The sequence below is a fragment of the Falco naumanni genome, chromosome 8 (assembly GCF_017639655.2).
Source record: "Falco naumanni isolate bFalNau1 chromosome 8, bFalNau1.pat, whole genome shotgun sequence".
NCBI classification, from domain to species: Eukaryota; Metazoa; Chordata; class Aves; order Falconiformes; family Falconidae; genus Falco; species Falco naumanni.
This window is the reverse complement of record NC_054061.1, coordinates 39,881,998-39,896,921: the sequence shown is the minus strand read 5'-3', so window position 1 is coordinate 39,896,921 and position 14,924 is coordinate 39,881,998. Positions and strand designations below refer to the sequence as shown.

General features: G+C 51.1%; 1 protein-coding gene across 1 annotated transcript; it reads right to left on the bottom strand.

Annotated features, from left to right (window-relative positions):
• Positions 1 to 150: 150 nt before the first annotated feature.
• RETREG2 (reticulophagy regulator family member 2) lies at positions 151 to 14,884 on the bottom strand. Its single transcript, XM_040602580.1, is given in 10 exon segments — positions 151 to 1,607; positions 2,356 to 2,491; positions 3,444 to 3,538; positions 4,050 to 4,187; positions 4,913 to 4,997; positions 6,337 to 6,472; positions 7,213 to 7,243; positions 12,135 to 12,241; positions 14,557 to 14,654; positions 14,656 to 14,884. Coding segments are annotated over 10 exon segments (1,674 nt in total). The 5' UTR covers positions 14,773 to 14,884; the 3' UTR covers positions 151 to 876.
• Positions 14,885 to 14,924: the final 40 nt, after the last annotated feature.

The window sequence follows — 14,924 nt, the reverse complement described above, 5'->3', positions numbered from 1 at the left end:
GGAGCTCCCGGCTCCCTGCAAGTCACTGCGGGGCCTTCCGGCGCCACGCGGCGATGCCCGACCCAGCGCGGGTGGGTGCCTGCAGCGCCTGGGGTGCAGACGGCGAGAGATGCCCGGGAGACCCCGGCAGGAAGGAACGGGAGTACCGAACAGGGCCAGGAGCAGACTTCATTGATTGCAAAAACCTCTACAGCCACCCAGTAGCAGAACCCGACTCAGACAGGGAAAAAACAGGTATTGCCCAACACCCTGTTCCAGCAGTGACACGAGAGGTGGTAACGGTTTGCAGAAGGGGGTCTCTTCACTGCCCAGCACCCATCCGCTTCTGCCCCCTCACTGCCATGCCCCCCTCCGAAGACCCCTTTCCCTCCACTAGCTCCTGAGAGCTGCGTTTGACTGTGCACCCCATCCCTCCCCCCCAGACGAAACCAATGGAAGTTAAAATTATTTACACTTTTAGCCATTTAAAAACCCAATAAAATAAGATTGCATATGTCCTACTGGGGATGTGGGTATTAGCAGCAGCTACAGCTAGCTCGGTACTCTGCGTGCAAAACGAAAAGACAAACAGAAGACAGACCAAAATACTGCACCATTACTAGGAAGCGTTTGCTGGGGTTGGTGTTTCGATTGTGGCATAAGGCTTCTAGGAGCTGGCTCCTCCCCAGCTACAGGGCAGGGGCGTCTCCTGCTCAGCCAGCGAAGGCCGGGCTCTAGAAGGATGGAAAGGATTCGTTATTCCAGACACAGCACATTAACACTGACGCGTTTCCATCCCAGTCAACACAAACATCTAAAAACCCACTGCACGTTCACCATGTGAGTTTTTCCTTCTTTCCAGTGACGATGGAGGAAAAGGGGGTGCATGAAGAAGACCTACGACATAGATGCTGCTGTCATCACTGCCGCCTCCTCATCTTCTTGCTTTGGCAGCTCAGCAAGTGTGGGAGAAGGGGGGGCTGGAGCAGCTGGAGACTCTTGTGCCTCCTGCTCCTCTCCAAGCCCCAGCTCTACATCCATTTGCTCCAGCTCCCCCTGATCCAGTAGCTCAAAGTCATCTGCTTCCTCCTCGTCCTCTGGTGAAGCTGCTGTCTCTGTCTCCACCACTTCGCTCTCTGACAGCTGTGCTTGGAAACTCAGTTTCTCTTCGGGCTCGGTGGGGAGGAACTCAGAGAGGGAGGGTCCCTCGCTGGCCTCGGAGGACCGCAGCAGGGCGGAGAGGGTGTTCTGCACTGCCGTGGTAATGGCAGTGGTGACGATCTCCTCACTCAGCGTGTCAATGCAGATGCCCAGGCCCGGGGCAGGGACAGTCTTTGGCTCTGCACTGTCTCCTGCCGCCTGCCCGCTCCCATTGAAGTGCGTATTTACAAAATGGAGAGGAGACGCCAGGCGAAGGATGGAGAGGTCAGAGTCCGCAGCCTCCTTCTCTGCCGAGTCCAGCTCACGGGCAGCATGGGCAAGCTCAGGACCTAGAGGCACACCAAACGCGTCTTCATCACTCTGCGGTCCCAGGTCTCTGGAATGATACTCTTCTACGGAGGGAAACTCTGCCAGGTCCTTGGAAAACGACTCCTCTGGCTCGCTGTGCAGGCTCTGCTGATCTAGGTCTGAAAGGCACCAGCATTAAGAAGCAAGTCCCCTCACCCTGACCCAGAGCACTGACCCCTCCCACCCACCTCCCCTCAGGTGACACACCACAGCTCACTTTTGGGCATCCTCCCAGCTCTTGGAGCGCAGCAGGAAGGATCTGTAGTTATTCCCTTCACCTAGTGGCACAACTCATGTGATGAGCGTCCCTTTTCTCATCCTGTTCTACATACTCTGTGCTCAGAGAGGACTTACTTCTTCAGCTCACACTCTCTGCATCTGGAGCACCCCACTGAAACCCACAAGGTCAGGTAAATTTTGCACGTCACCTGCCTGTTCCTCCCCAGACACTCAAGTGACCACATCTGAGAGGTTACCTTCACCTCACCACTAACCAGCCTTTCTCTCAGCTTGTGAAGTCTGACAGGGTGGGGTGTCCAACCTGTTTCACCCAGCATCATTTACGGGTGTATGACTATACTATACAATTATTTCTATGGGACTTTGTGGATGGCCTTGCTCCCTTGCTGGAGTCACAAGAGAGCATTGCCTCGTGGGTCAGTAATCAGAGGCAGATGTCCACTCAGGACCAACTCATGATCAGGCATGAAGCCAGGGCATGCTGCACTGCTGTTACTGCTTCCTCCTTTCAGTGCTCTTCCCCCGGCAAATACCTGGGCTCTCTCCCTGTTCTCCCGTTTGGAGGACCAGTTGTTTTTGAAAAATACATCCAGGGTAAGGAAGGCAGCAAGGTGTTCCATCACGTACCTTCAGAAACGTCTGTCAGCTGTGGGGTGGTAGCCCTTGAGACAGAAAAGCCCCCACTCTCCAGAATGGAAGCCTCCTCATCAGACAGCTCAGAATCTGTTATTGACAGTGCCAGGGCAGTCTTCTTCACATCCACCTGCATGGGATGAAAGCAGAGGGACAAATTCCTGGGTGCCTGACTACCAGTGCTGCCTACAGGCACTTCTGCACAAACCAGAGGTTCCAGGCAGAAGTCTTTGCTGGAGGGACAGTACGCTGCACAGGGACACTATGAAAGCAGGAGTGGTCTGGGCAAAGTGCTCATCGCACTGCTGGGAAGGACAGTCTCAGCTCACTGGCTTTCCTGCAATAATTCACTGCCTGAAGCTTTGCCTGCTCTCAGTGAAGAACCTGGAAGAGCCAGAACAAGATGGGATCAGCCTGTGGGAGTCTGAGAAGGCTCTGATCCTTCTTCCTCTCCTGGGATCACCAAGGAGTGGAACAGCCCTTCCCTTTTGCATTCACACTGAGCCCAACGAAGCCTTCTACAGGCAGCAGCAGTTCAAGTATCCAAGTTACTTTGGAAGCTGAAGCTTCCAACTCACAGCCTAGCTACATGCCCAGAGCTCCTGTAAAGAGTAACACTTGGTTCATTTCTGTGGTGCACATATAGAAAGGTCACACACAGTCTGACTGAGATCAGGGAACTGTGTACAAGACACTAGTGCTGCTCATCTCCCTTTCCCGGTGGTGAGGAGCCTCTGCACATAACACCAGCAGAGCTGATTTCTTTACAAGACACTCACATTCTCTGAGCATCAAGTGTAACCATCAAAGTGATACCACAGGTCAGCAGGAGGATGGAGCACAGCTCACCCTGTCCTGCTACTGCATCATCAGCCCTGTGGCACTGAATTCTCAATACCCAGACTGGAGACAACAGCCTTCATCAAACAAATACCCTTCTTCCCTTGGGATTCTGCAAAGAAGTCTCTGGTTTCTCTGATGTTTGTTATCAATGCAGCTGTACCCAGACCACCCCTTGGCTCTCAAGATACCAGAGACCAGACAGGAGGCACTGGTTCCTGCTCAACTCTTTGTGCTCTTACCACTGGGGAGAAGCCTGACAGCTCTGCCTCACTCTCACTTTCTGTTTCTGCCGTTGGCTCATCACCTGCTGCAGGCTCACTCTTCCCTTGTCGCTCTATGAGAAAAAGAACAAAGGCTTTACATGAGACTGAAGGAATTTTATGCCTTTATACAGGGGTCCTCAAACTACGGCCCCCCAGCATCTTCAATCCGGCCCCCGGTACTTACAGAACAGCCCCCCCCCCCCGGGGGTTGCAGGGGGAAACCAAGCAGCCACAGATGACTGCCTGCCACTTCATCTGTGCACCAGCCCCCTGTTTAAAAAGTTTGAGGACCCCTGCCTTTATATGTCGTTTTTCCACTCCTACTACACTGTGAAACTGCACAGGTTTCCCAGAAGCCCAAGGTTCCCAGAGACAAGTGTAACCTGTTGCTTTCATTTGTTATTCCCAGGATCACCTGTCCAGTTTCTCTCCCCATAACCCTAAAGTTTCAGTCTGTTTTCCCCTGCTCTGCTGTAGCCTATCACCAGTGTTGGCAGCTGTGCTCTCCACTGTCCCTTTGCTAGGGCTCCGACCCAGGGAGTACGGCACCAGAAAAAGTTAAGAGAGAAGGTGGGTCCTTACTCTTCTTCTCATGCTTGTGGTGCAGCGTCTCTGCCTTCATACTGTAGTCCAATTTCATTAGGACGGGCTCCAAACGTGTGTACATCCTCTGGATCAGCTCGTGGTAGACCACCAGAGGCCAGAGCAGAATGCTGAGCACTGCGGACACAGCGTGTGGGGAATGTGAGAGACAGACTGAGCACAACCCAGCCCAGCAAGAAAGTCTGCATTGAGGGAGGCGCAGCTGAATGGCATTTGCTCTCTCATCTGACTCTGTCTAAATCCTCATCCATGGCTAATCTTACTCATTCCAAAGCTGCTTGATTAACCAGGTTTTCCTCACAGATCTCTGTTAGGATACGGATTTATGTTAAGATAAAATACAAAGCCCTCCTCTTCAGCCACTGCATCACAGCCCCAACATGCAATAGAGGCCCTGAAATGAGGTTATTAAAACTAAAAATCAACAAAACTTTTATAAGGGTAGCAGCATAGAGCTCATACAGAGATGCGCTAGCAGCCAACCACCTGAACAGAGTTAGCAGGGACTCACAATGCAGTGAAAAAGGTCTTATTTACTAAACATGCAGCTTGCTTAACACCTCTCGATATGGATTTTCCCACTCTAGGAACTGAGGGGCTGCGGCTTCCTGCACCCCTGGAGCTCCCCGGCACGGCCGGGAGCGAGAGCTCCCCCTCCTGACTCCGGCGTTGTACTGCATTCATGCACTTAAAGCCAGAGACTGCCCGGAGCACACTACCCGTGTTAATCATCTAGCGCAGATCCCCTCAAGAAAATCACAAACACGGTTCTACCAGTGTATCAACAGCACAGTTAGGTCACGTTTCAGCTTAGGTCAGACAGGAGAGCTGCTTATACTCACAAATGATGTAGGAGATCATTATGCCTGGAACATAGTGTCCAACTACAGCCAGAATCAGGCAGCCTGAACAGACACTCATGCAGAACTGAAGGAAGAGAGAGGAACAAAGAGAAGTGACAAGAGGCAGAGATATGTCTATGCAACCAGTGCAGGAAACCCAGTTAGAGCAAAATGAGGGACGCTCCTAATAAAGTCAGTACACCAGCTTTGCATTGAGTAACATTCAGATGCTGACAATCACAACTCAGACAGCTTGGTTGGGTTAAGCTGTTAGCATTAGAGGTTCAAGTGCAGGAAGACCAAGACAACCCAACACCCCAATAAAATGAATCAAAGCTTTACTGGACGCTTCTTTACGAAGTAAATTATATTCCTTGAGGTTAGGATGGGATAATGCAAATTGCCATTTTAGAGTACATCTCTGCTGCAGAGCCTGGCATTTTAAGAGAAGCCTGTACTGTTCTGACAGAGACAGGAAGCTGTTACAGAGTCACCAGATGCTGTGCCACTGCTATGCCATAAACCAGCTGGCAGAAGCATTAACAGAACCGACGCTCCCACCAGATCAGGACCTTCTGCCCCTGGAAAAAGTGGAAGTATAATGGTGCAGCCCTGATGGCTTGTTCTGCATTCTCCTGGGGAGGGGGAGAAGTGAGAACAGACACCCTGCAAGCCAGGGCACAGGTTCAGGCATCAACTAAATCCCACGATGAAGTTTCATTCGTAATGGAAAGGGTGTACAAAAGCAAGGGCCCTCTGAGGACTTTGCTCCCAATGAACTCATGCTTTATGGGCATCTTTGTCCTGGTCTCCTGCTGCCTGTATTTGGGAGAGTGTTTTCACAGAGGAGGAGTAATCAGCAGTCATAGAAACCTTTTGGTACACTGGACCTCAGCAACCCTGATACAAACCCAGTGGCTGGCCTGTCCTATTTTTTGTGATCCTAAGGCAACTCCTGTCTACAAACCCTTTCCAAACAACACACAGAGCCATCACAGCATGGTTAATCACAAGTTTCTATGCAATCAGAAACACTGCTGCATTTGGACTGGGCTAGCTAGGATCTTGGCTAGCAAAATAGGTAGGACCAGCTTAAAAATGGAGCCTGTGAAAGGGGCAGAAACTGCAGGCTCCCTTTTTTCTCCTCAGTCCCAATCTAAGAGCTTCCTTCGCATGCTAAAAAATAAAATTAAGCATAGCTAGCCATTCACAGAGGGCTAAAGTTCAACTCCAGCTTACAAATACTGGAATCCAATTACTCATTATTTATGCTTCCCATGGCACAGAGTTTGAAAGGAATCAACAGCAAATGTTAAATCGGGACAGCAATTGTAAAAATAATGATTTTACATTCTTCCATCTCCTAGGCCACTAGTAATGGAAAGAAAAGCCCCTGCACAGAAGAGTAGGTATCTCCAGCTTACCTTGGCAGGATTTTGCCTCTTGTACTGTAGCAGTTCCTGCAGGTACAGCCTGAAGGTGACCCAGCTCTCTGCCAGACAGTGGCACAGCTCAGGGACACTGAGCAGGTGAGGTTGTGCCCCTGAAGTCACCCCCTCACTAGAGACAGACAAGAGCAAGAAGACAATCTTTGAACATGGTCTGTTTTGTTGTGGGAGGGAACAGCTGCAGTGGGAAGCAGGGATGCCTACCAAAGGCTTGACAATACTGACTGCATCTTCACCTGAACTACAGAAGCCACCTGGAGATACTTTTTTCCTTTAATCAGGAAGAGAGCCAAAAGCCACCTGAACCAAGCAGCAGCAGCAGACACCATGCCACAGCATCCCTGTGCCACAGGCCCAAGATGCAAAGGAGTTTACTCAAAGCCACACAGACAGAAGAGCTGGAGGTGGAACTAGTTATGTGGCTTCCTCTGGCACCAAGTCTTGAGGTAGCCAGTGCAGGGCTCAGACCTATAACCACGGCCAAGCACAGAATGCAAGCTACGCCACCACAGACAGCACGTATGGCCTGCAAAAGTCAGTCTCAGGGATTTCCTTCTCTCTGGACGATTCTTAAAATAGTCCAGGACAGATCCAGGGAAGAAACCCAAGTTCCTAACGTCAGAACTACTTGAGCTTTATTGCTACTGAAAGAACACTAACTTTCCCCAGAGTCTCAAACTGTGGCTCCTGAGCTGATAAGCAGCTCCCAGTGCAGTAGAAACAGCTCCCAACATTTCACAGCAGGAGCCATGCAGTCTATCGACAACAGCAAAAAGGGCAAGTGAGATCACCACACTACATTAAGGCTTCCCCACTCTCCCCTCTCACCACGGAACACATCGGTGAGCTTACCTCTCCCCTCCTGGCTCCTCCGATGGCTGTGCTGTAGAGAGAACACAGCAGATTAGTCAGCCAAGTGAAAAACACAACCCGACATTTTTATCACTTGAACAGAGCAGAGCTGGAGATGTATCATCCTTAGCTAGGGATGCACCCTGGGGACCTTCTTCATGCTGTCACGCAAGCAGGAATCACTGGCTTGGAGTCTGAGCTGCTCAGGTGTCCTCATTTTGGCTGAGATGGAGTTAATTTTCTTCCTAGTAGCTGGCACCATGCTGTGTTTTTGATTTTTGTATGAGAATAATGTTGATAACACACTGATGCTTACTTTAAGTCCAGGACTTTTCAGTTTCCCATGCTCTGCCAATGCGGAGATGCCCAAGAAGCCGGGAAGCTCAGAGCACCCAGAGCACTGGTCTCAGAGTGCCCCAGCCCCAAACTTGCAACCTGTGTTGACAAGACATGGCAGGACACTCGTATCTGAGGTGCACCCTGCTGCTAGCACACGGGCTCTCTGCTGCAGCAATTGCACAACTTGCCCTGGCACCCCATGTGTGTGGGCAGTGCCATCCCTAGGGCAGCTGCCTAGCCCTTGTCATTCACAGAGGGCTGCCAGCGTGGTTTCTGAGCTGGGCAAAGCTTCAGCTCCCACCACAGAGCTCAACGTGGCACCAGCAGGTCTGAGCTGCATTTCTCACCAACCAGCCCAGACCACAGTCCCTGTCAGGATGCTGTGTACAAATGCCAGAGATCTCCCTGCTGTCTCTATTGTCTCCCATGGAATTAAGTAACAAATAGCAGTCTTGTGTATAATTCTCTAATTTTAGGGCTCTTTTGTCCCCTGACAGCCCTCTCTGCCATGCACAGATAAAACTACACTCCTAAGGTCCAGCAGTCTGGATAAGAGCAAGGGAAATTCTCCCATTCTTCTCTGCACCCAACCCAGTGATGAAACAGGCACTTCATGCAGTACTGAAGGGAGGAGCGGTGTTTCAGTGGCAGAAGCCACATGTGATTGTTCTCTGCCTTTAGATAGATAGAGGAAAAAAATCCCAAATATTTCTATGACAACTGGAACTCATGAGCCTCGCTGCCCACAGATTTGGGTGTCCTGGCCAGCTGACTAGTGTCTGAGGATGTATAGGCCTCAATCAAAGCTCTTCCAGCCTTAATAAGCCTCTTGTGTCTAACAAGGCCCTGACCATGCTGTGAAGGCCCCTCGAGGGCTACCCTCCTCTACCAGTCAGCCTACTGTCCTAAAGGTGGTAGGGATGGATACATCTTTGATGTTGTCTAGCCAACAGCAAACTTGGTCCAAGAGGTTCTAAAAATCAGTAGGACCCTATCTCCCATACCGCATGTCACTGCATAAACAGGACTAAAATCCATGAAGAGTGTTTATGCTCTAAGTCCAGGCCAATTGTTAGAAATGGGCTGAAAAATGCAACATGAGCAAAAAGGGGGTTGAATCCTCCCTGGAGTCATCAGCCAGATGCAAAGCCCAAAAGCAGCAACAACTCCCCCAGGGACACACAGAAGAGGCAAACATCCATCATTGCCAACACCCAGTGAGACTTCAGCCTCCAGTTCAAGCTGCAGAAGAAAGCAACTGCTTGTAGCAGCCTTGCCACTGTTCTCCCAAGACACAGGATGTTGGGCCAACTATGTCAGACTCCTCCTACAGCTGCAGGCACTGCACCAGCCGCCCTGCACAGTGCAGTGGAGCGGGAGGCCATCCGCTCAGGGGAGGAGGCGATTCTTTGAGAGCATGACCCAGATTTCCAGTAATCAGGCCTGACAAGAGGAGTCAACTGCTCTCAGGCTGGGCTGCCCATCCGCTCCTCTGCCCATGACTGTTCAGCACAGTGGCTGGGGCAGCTGGCAAGCACTGCTCACAAAGGGAGCTCGGCGTGCGGTGAGTATTTCGGACACAGCTCCACCCCCACGGAGTGGTTGCTTCTCTCACGCAACTGTCATTGCTGTATTTTGTTATTGTGCTCAGGAATCTAAAGCTGCTTAATCACAGCACACAAAAATCCAGCTATACCTCAAAAGCCTCATTATTACCTGCACTAAATCACCAAATAAATGACATTTGGCACTAGCCAGTCTGTGATGGCTGACCATACTGGTTGTACCAGCTACCAAATGAGGTGCTGGGATGCTTGCCATACTCTGCTGGAAAGATGTGCCTTAACACAGTAAGCAGGATGGCACACGAAACCCATTCTTCTCCAACTGCCCGCAGTAATCCAAGCCATCCAAAATATGCCAGCAGAGGGAGTGAAACAATTCTCACTTGCTTCTGAAGGTTTCAGAGATACTTTGGGGAGCTGCAGAACATTTCAGCAGGCTGCAGAGCGTTCACGTGATTTCAACTATCTGGCAAAACACGAGCTGTCTTTAAAATCAACAGTATCTTACTTCCTGTAGCACAGCAGTCTGCCTGCTGGCCATCCCAAAGCACCGGAGTCTTAAACCAGTTGGAGGAACAGCCCAATCACAAAAACCCTGAAGCATTTCCAACAGGACACATACACTCAGTTAAGGCTTAACTCCAACCTGTGCTGCAATACTGTCTGGCATCAGTACAACTAAGCCAGCAAGCAGAACACCCACAGCTGGCCTCAGATCATCAATAACTGGCTGAAATCTTGCTGTCGGCATTTCACACTGGGCTGTGGATTGATACAAACCACTCAATATACACCAGACTCTTCTGGGAGACCAGTTCAGGTTACATGTTTGTACTGACAAATTATTGCTGATGGATTCCTCGGCTCTCACAGGTTTTCAATGCTTCCCCAAGAGGCATTCTCCATCTGCGTGTAAACTAGCTAGAAAGCAGGGGCCCTTTTTAAGAAGTACTAGCATTCAATTGCAATGCAGCCTTTGCAAGAGCTCCTGCATACTACACTCTCCTACACTAACAAAACCACAGCTGACAATGCTACAGAAAACATCCCTACTTGATATCCATTTCAGGACAAAATGAAGGTGCTTCGTAAGTCCTTAAACAATATTTAAGTGGAACTCCATGTAGAGGTGGTTACATATGGAGAAAATAACCTGCATGGGAGGTGAAAATATACAGCCTTTCCTGACAGGACCTAAAAAAGTTGTGAATCTCGCTGCTGTTAGTGTGTCCCTGATCACAGTGTATGAGTAACTGCAGAATACACACTGAGGTTTTAGCATTCCTTCAGAAGTGATGCTATAAGCAGTCACCTGAGACATACAGAACTGCCACAGGCTGAGGTTTGTGTATATACGTGCCGACTCTTGAAGGTGTGGTACTGACCTACTTCCAAAAGCTCCAGGAAAGACTTGCAGGAAGCACTGAGGAGGAAAGCCACAAAGCTGCAGCTCTGCTTCAGCAGGAAGCAAGAGGCACACAAGAACCCCAAAGCAGTGCCAGTTCAACCAGAGGCCCCTCAAGAATGCAGAGCACTGCTCCTACCTTGCAGAGGCTGAGGAAGCATGGTCAGCGGACCATACCGAAATCAGGGCTGTGGCCTAATCAAGCACATCAGAAAGGTGTCTCTGTCAGCACCAGAAAAGCAGCAAGGAGTGAAATATGGGGAAGAACACTGAGGAGTTGCTCAGTAGGATGTGCACTGACAACTTGCAGAGCTGATGACACTCATGAGCCTAAGCCCTGGTGTGTTTTTTGTTTGCTTTTCTTTTTTATTCCTCACTGCTCTGCAACATATACATTGATTTCAGTATGGATTTCCTATTTCTTCTGTGATAACACAACTTTTACAGGCCTGGTACTTGCTGAAGCGATTCTACCTCCACCTGTCTCAATGACACCATTCTGTATTGGAGAGCAGACTTTTGCATTTCTGGACAAATTTCAAGTGAGATGTTTTGGGTTGGCTCTAAACTATTTCCTTACAAATCCAACGTGAATAAGCAGGAAATTAAATTGGCCAGTCCAGTTTAGCTGCCTCGTTACCTGAACCACACAAAGCAAACAGTTTCAAGACTACAGCTGAAACATACCTAATCTTATCAGGACTTCTGTGAAAGCACCCTTTAAGTCAGTACCTTTTAGGTCAAATAAAGGGCACCTTACAAACACACATATAGAGAGGCTTTCATTCAGAAACCCTCCCTAGAGTAGGGGGACAGGGGTGGAGGGCCCCCGAGCTGCCTTTGAACAGCAGCAGCAGATACAGTAGGCAGGTCTGGGTTCAGTCATTTAATAAACTCCAATGAAGGAGGCACTCAAAGCAGACAGCAGCCAATCCACGCCTATCACCATTACGAGCCTATCCCCCTTGTTGCTTTTGCGTCTAACGTTGGCAAAGACTCTTCAATAAATTGGAAGGATAAGCCAAGTGATCAGGCTCACCGATTAACTGGAGACCAGATGCTGTTCAGTACAGGTACAATACACTAACTGTCCCTGCTGTCAGACCTCATCATCCACTCTGCTACCCGCCACAAGAAGTGGCTCTCTTCTGCTCTGCCACTTTCAGGGCACAAACCCACACTGTACTTAAACCAATACACTTCAATCCCCATTTCCTTCCCCCAGCTCCACTGGCCATATATGCTTAGACCTGGAATGATCTTTTTCCACATGACACTTACGGGAGAGGAAGAACACAGCAGAAACACTGCATAATCCCTGTTACCAGCTTCCCTGATAAGCTAGCTGGGCCCCCTTAGCCGCAGTCAAAATGAGCCACTCCCAGAACTTCTCAGCACTGGGAGCAATTCTCCCTATGCCCAGAGTATAAGGATATATCCTAATACTCTGACACAAATAGGTAAGAGGCAGCACCAGTACCAAAGCCTACAGTTATAGCAGACAGGACTTACATGACCTATGAAACAGCTGGGAAAGGACTGTCTGTGGTCATAGCCCAGCAGCTGGTAACAACAGAACTGTGTCGCTAGCTACAGCGCTACTCATCACATACCTGAGAAATCAAAGAGGAACCTGGGCTTCCATCTCTCCAGCAAGAGGATGCCAAGAAGGGACATGCTGAGGAGAAAGAGAGGTCTCAGGGAGGTGGAGGAAAACAACCTAGAAATCAAACGAGAAATTGTTAGGCAGGAAAAAGGCAGCAAGTTACTGCTCTTGATGAGCAAACAGACATGGATCAGGGTACAGCAGAGCAGAAACATCCGACTGCTACCGGCCATTGCAGGAAGCTTTGTACTCTGCAGACACCCACCCCCGCCCACAGCAGATTCTCAGATGGTGCCTTTGCCCACCACCAGATAGCTGACTACCTGCCATCTCTCAGTGTTCTCCTCCCCTGCTCCTGAGCTCCTCCTTCGGTTGTAAAACAAGGCTAATGCTCCCTCATACGAGCACAAGTCTCTGCAAATTCTCAAGGTGGAGGCTGCAGATAACATAAGTACAGATTTTGCTGTAGCAGAAGACTGGTTGAGAAGCAGCCTGTTTGCTGAAATCTTACATCCTATTTGTAATCACAAGGTCCAGCATTACCCACAGGTAGCACCAAAACACATCATGCATCTGCTTCTAGATGCCTGTTCTTTTATCAAAAACCTCTCCCCGTTTCATCAGAGCCTAGCACTTAAACGATTTAGTAGCTTGCTGGACTCTATCATAAAACCTTTCATGTCTCTCATCAACACGCTGGCTTCAGCCAAATGCCAACTCACACACCACTCCTCACACATAGTCACGCAATCGCACCGTCAGAGTTTATCTCCCCACTCCATACAGATTCAACAGCAAAAGTCCCAGGGTAGCACTTGTGCAACCAGCAGCTGTCTGCATTCCTCCTTTCCTCTAAGCAAGAGCATCAGCACTTCCCTTCAGCTCAGAGGAGCTGTTTTTATTAAGTTACTCCAGAAACAAATGCCTGGGAAACAGATTCACCTGCACTCCTTCAATGAACCTCCTTTCCAGAAAGGAAGAGCCGCTCTGCTATTTTCCTTGCTCCTCTTCAGTGACTATTTAAAAATAACTAATCTCAAATGCACCAAACAATGATCAGAGCCAGACAGCATCTTGCTGTGCAGCACAGGGAAGGGCTGTGCTTTCAACGAAGCCACAGTCAGAGGTAGCAAGATCTGCCTCACCAGGCACCACAAAATGAGTGCTACACACTTTCCATGGGCTTACAGGACCCATAATGACCTAATCAACTGTTTTTATCCCTTCTCATAGGACAATATTGTAGTTTAACACGTCTGCTTTGGAAGAATTTCTTCCTATTCCACCTCATTTATGGACTGCAGTCCAAGGATGCTGGCGGAATCCTCCATGGGACCATAAATTCCTCCCTCTCTGTGATATTTAAATCTCCCTCTGCTGTCCCATATTCTGGGCGTGCTTTGTTCTCAACCTTTTTACACACAGTCCCTTAGCTGTCATTGTCTACCCTCCCTGCCATCTCATGGCATGCCTCTTCCCCTCCCACAAACTTCAAAGCTCTGCTTTGAGACCTTTCCAGCTGGTAGAGTAGTCCAAAACCATTTACATACTGGGCTACCACATATGCCTCCGATAATCATATGGATGAGGGAGCAGGACGTCAGTGGCCTCTTCAGACTGACTTCAAAGGCTGTTTGGCCACATACTTTCCCCTTCTCTGACTTCAGAATCCGTTCCTTCCTATTTCATCTGCAAACAACATTTAACTCTTTCCCTGGCCAGTATTGACGTTTTCTGCTGAGAAAGCCACTGGCTGAGAGTGCTTCTGCCAGTAAAACTGACGCACTGTTTATACAAACACACAGGATGTTTTTCATTCCCCTCCACAGCTGGGCTCTGCCACTCTCACTCCTGGTGCTGCTGCCCTGCCTGAGAGGCAGAGAGGGGAAGGCGCGGCAGAGGGAACATGCTCGTCCCCAAACGGAGCAGCCTCTGCATTCACGCGAAAAAATTACCGAGAAGAGCTTAAATAAAACACCACACCGCAGCCTGCCGCCGCAGGAGGCTGTGGGGCTTACCGACCACGGTTCCGGGCTGAAGTCAACCGATAAAGCGTGCATGCAAAAATTACCCAGAAACGTGCCTGGGCGAGCCTCCAGCGGAGCCCAGCTGCGTTTTATTATCGCGGGGCAAATCCTGCCCGAGGTGCTGGCACCCTGTCCCCGCAGGGAGGGGCCTGCTTACGCCTGTCCGATGGGACAGCGCGGCTGCTCCCGGCCGGGCGCATCCCGCGGCGCTGGGCTGCGGCAGCTGCAGCCCCCAGCTCTGCCGCGGCACCGCTGGCCGCAGGCAGCCCAGTGGGGACGGCCACCGGCCCCGGCGGCCCGCAGGCGGCCCCCGCCGCGGGAGGGCCCGGCAGCCCCCGAGCGCCGCCCGCCCAACCTGCGCGGCCCCGGCCCGGCCCCGCGGCCTGCCCCTCCCCAGCTCACCAAAGGGCCCCGCCGAGCGCGGCGGCGGTCACCAGGCTGTGCAGCGGCCTCTCCCACACCAGCAGCCGCTGCGCCGCCGCCAGCGCCGCCTCCCAGCCCCCGCAACCGCTGCCGCAGCGCCGCCGCCAACCGCGCCGCCGCCGCCGCCGCCGCCTCCTCCTCCTCCTCCTCGGCCGCTGCCGCCGCCGCTGCCTCCTCAGCCCGGCCGCTCGCCATGGCTGCGGGGGGGGGGAGGGAGGGGCCGCTGTCACCGCCGGCGGGGGCGCGGCGAGCGCTGCACCGGCCCGGGCGGACGGCACCGCCTGAGGGGACCGGCGGCCGCTGGCGCCGCGCGCATGCGCACCCCGCCCGGCGGCGGGAGGGACCGG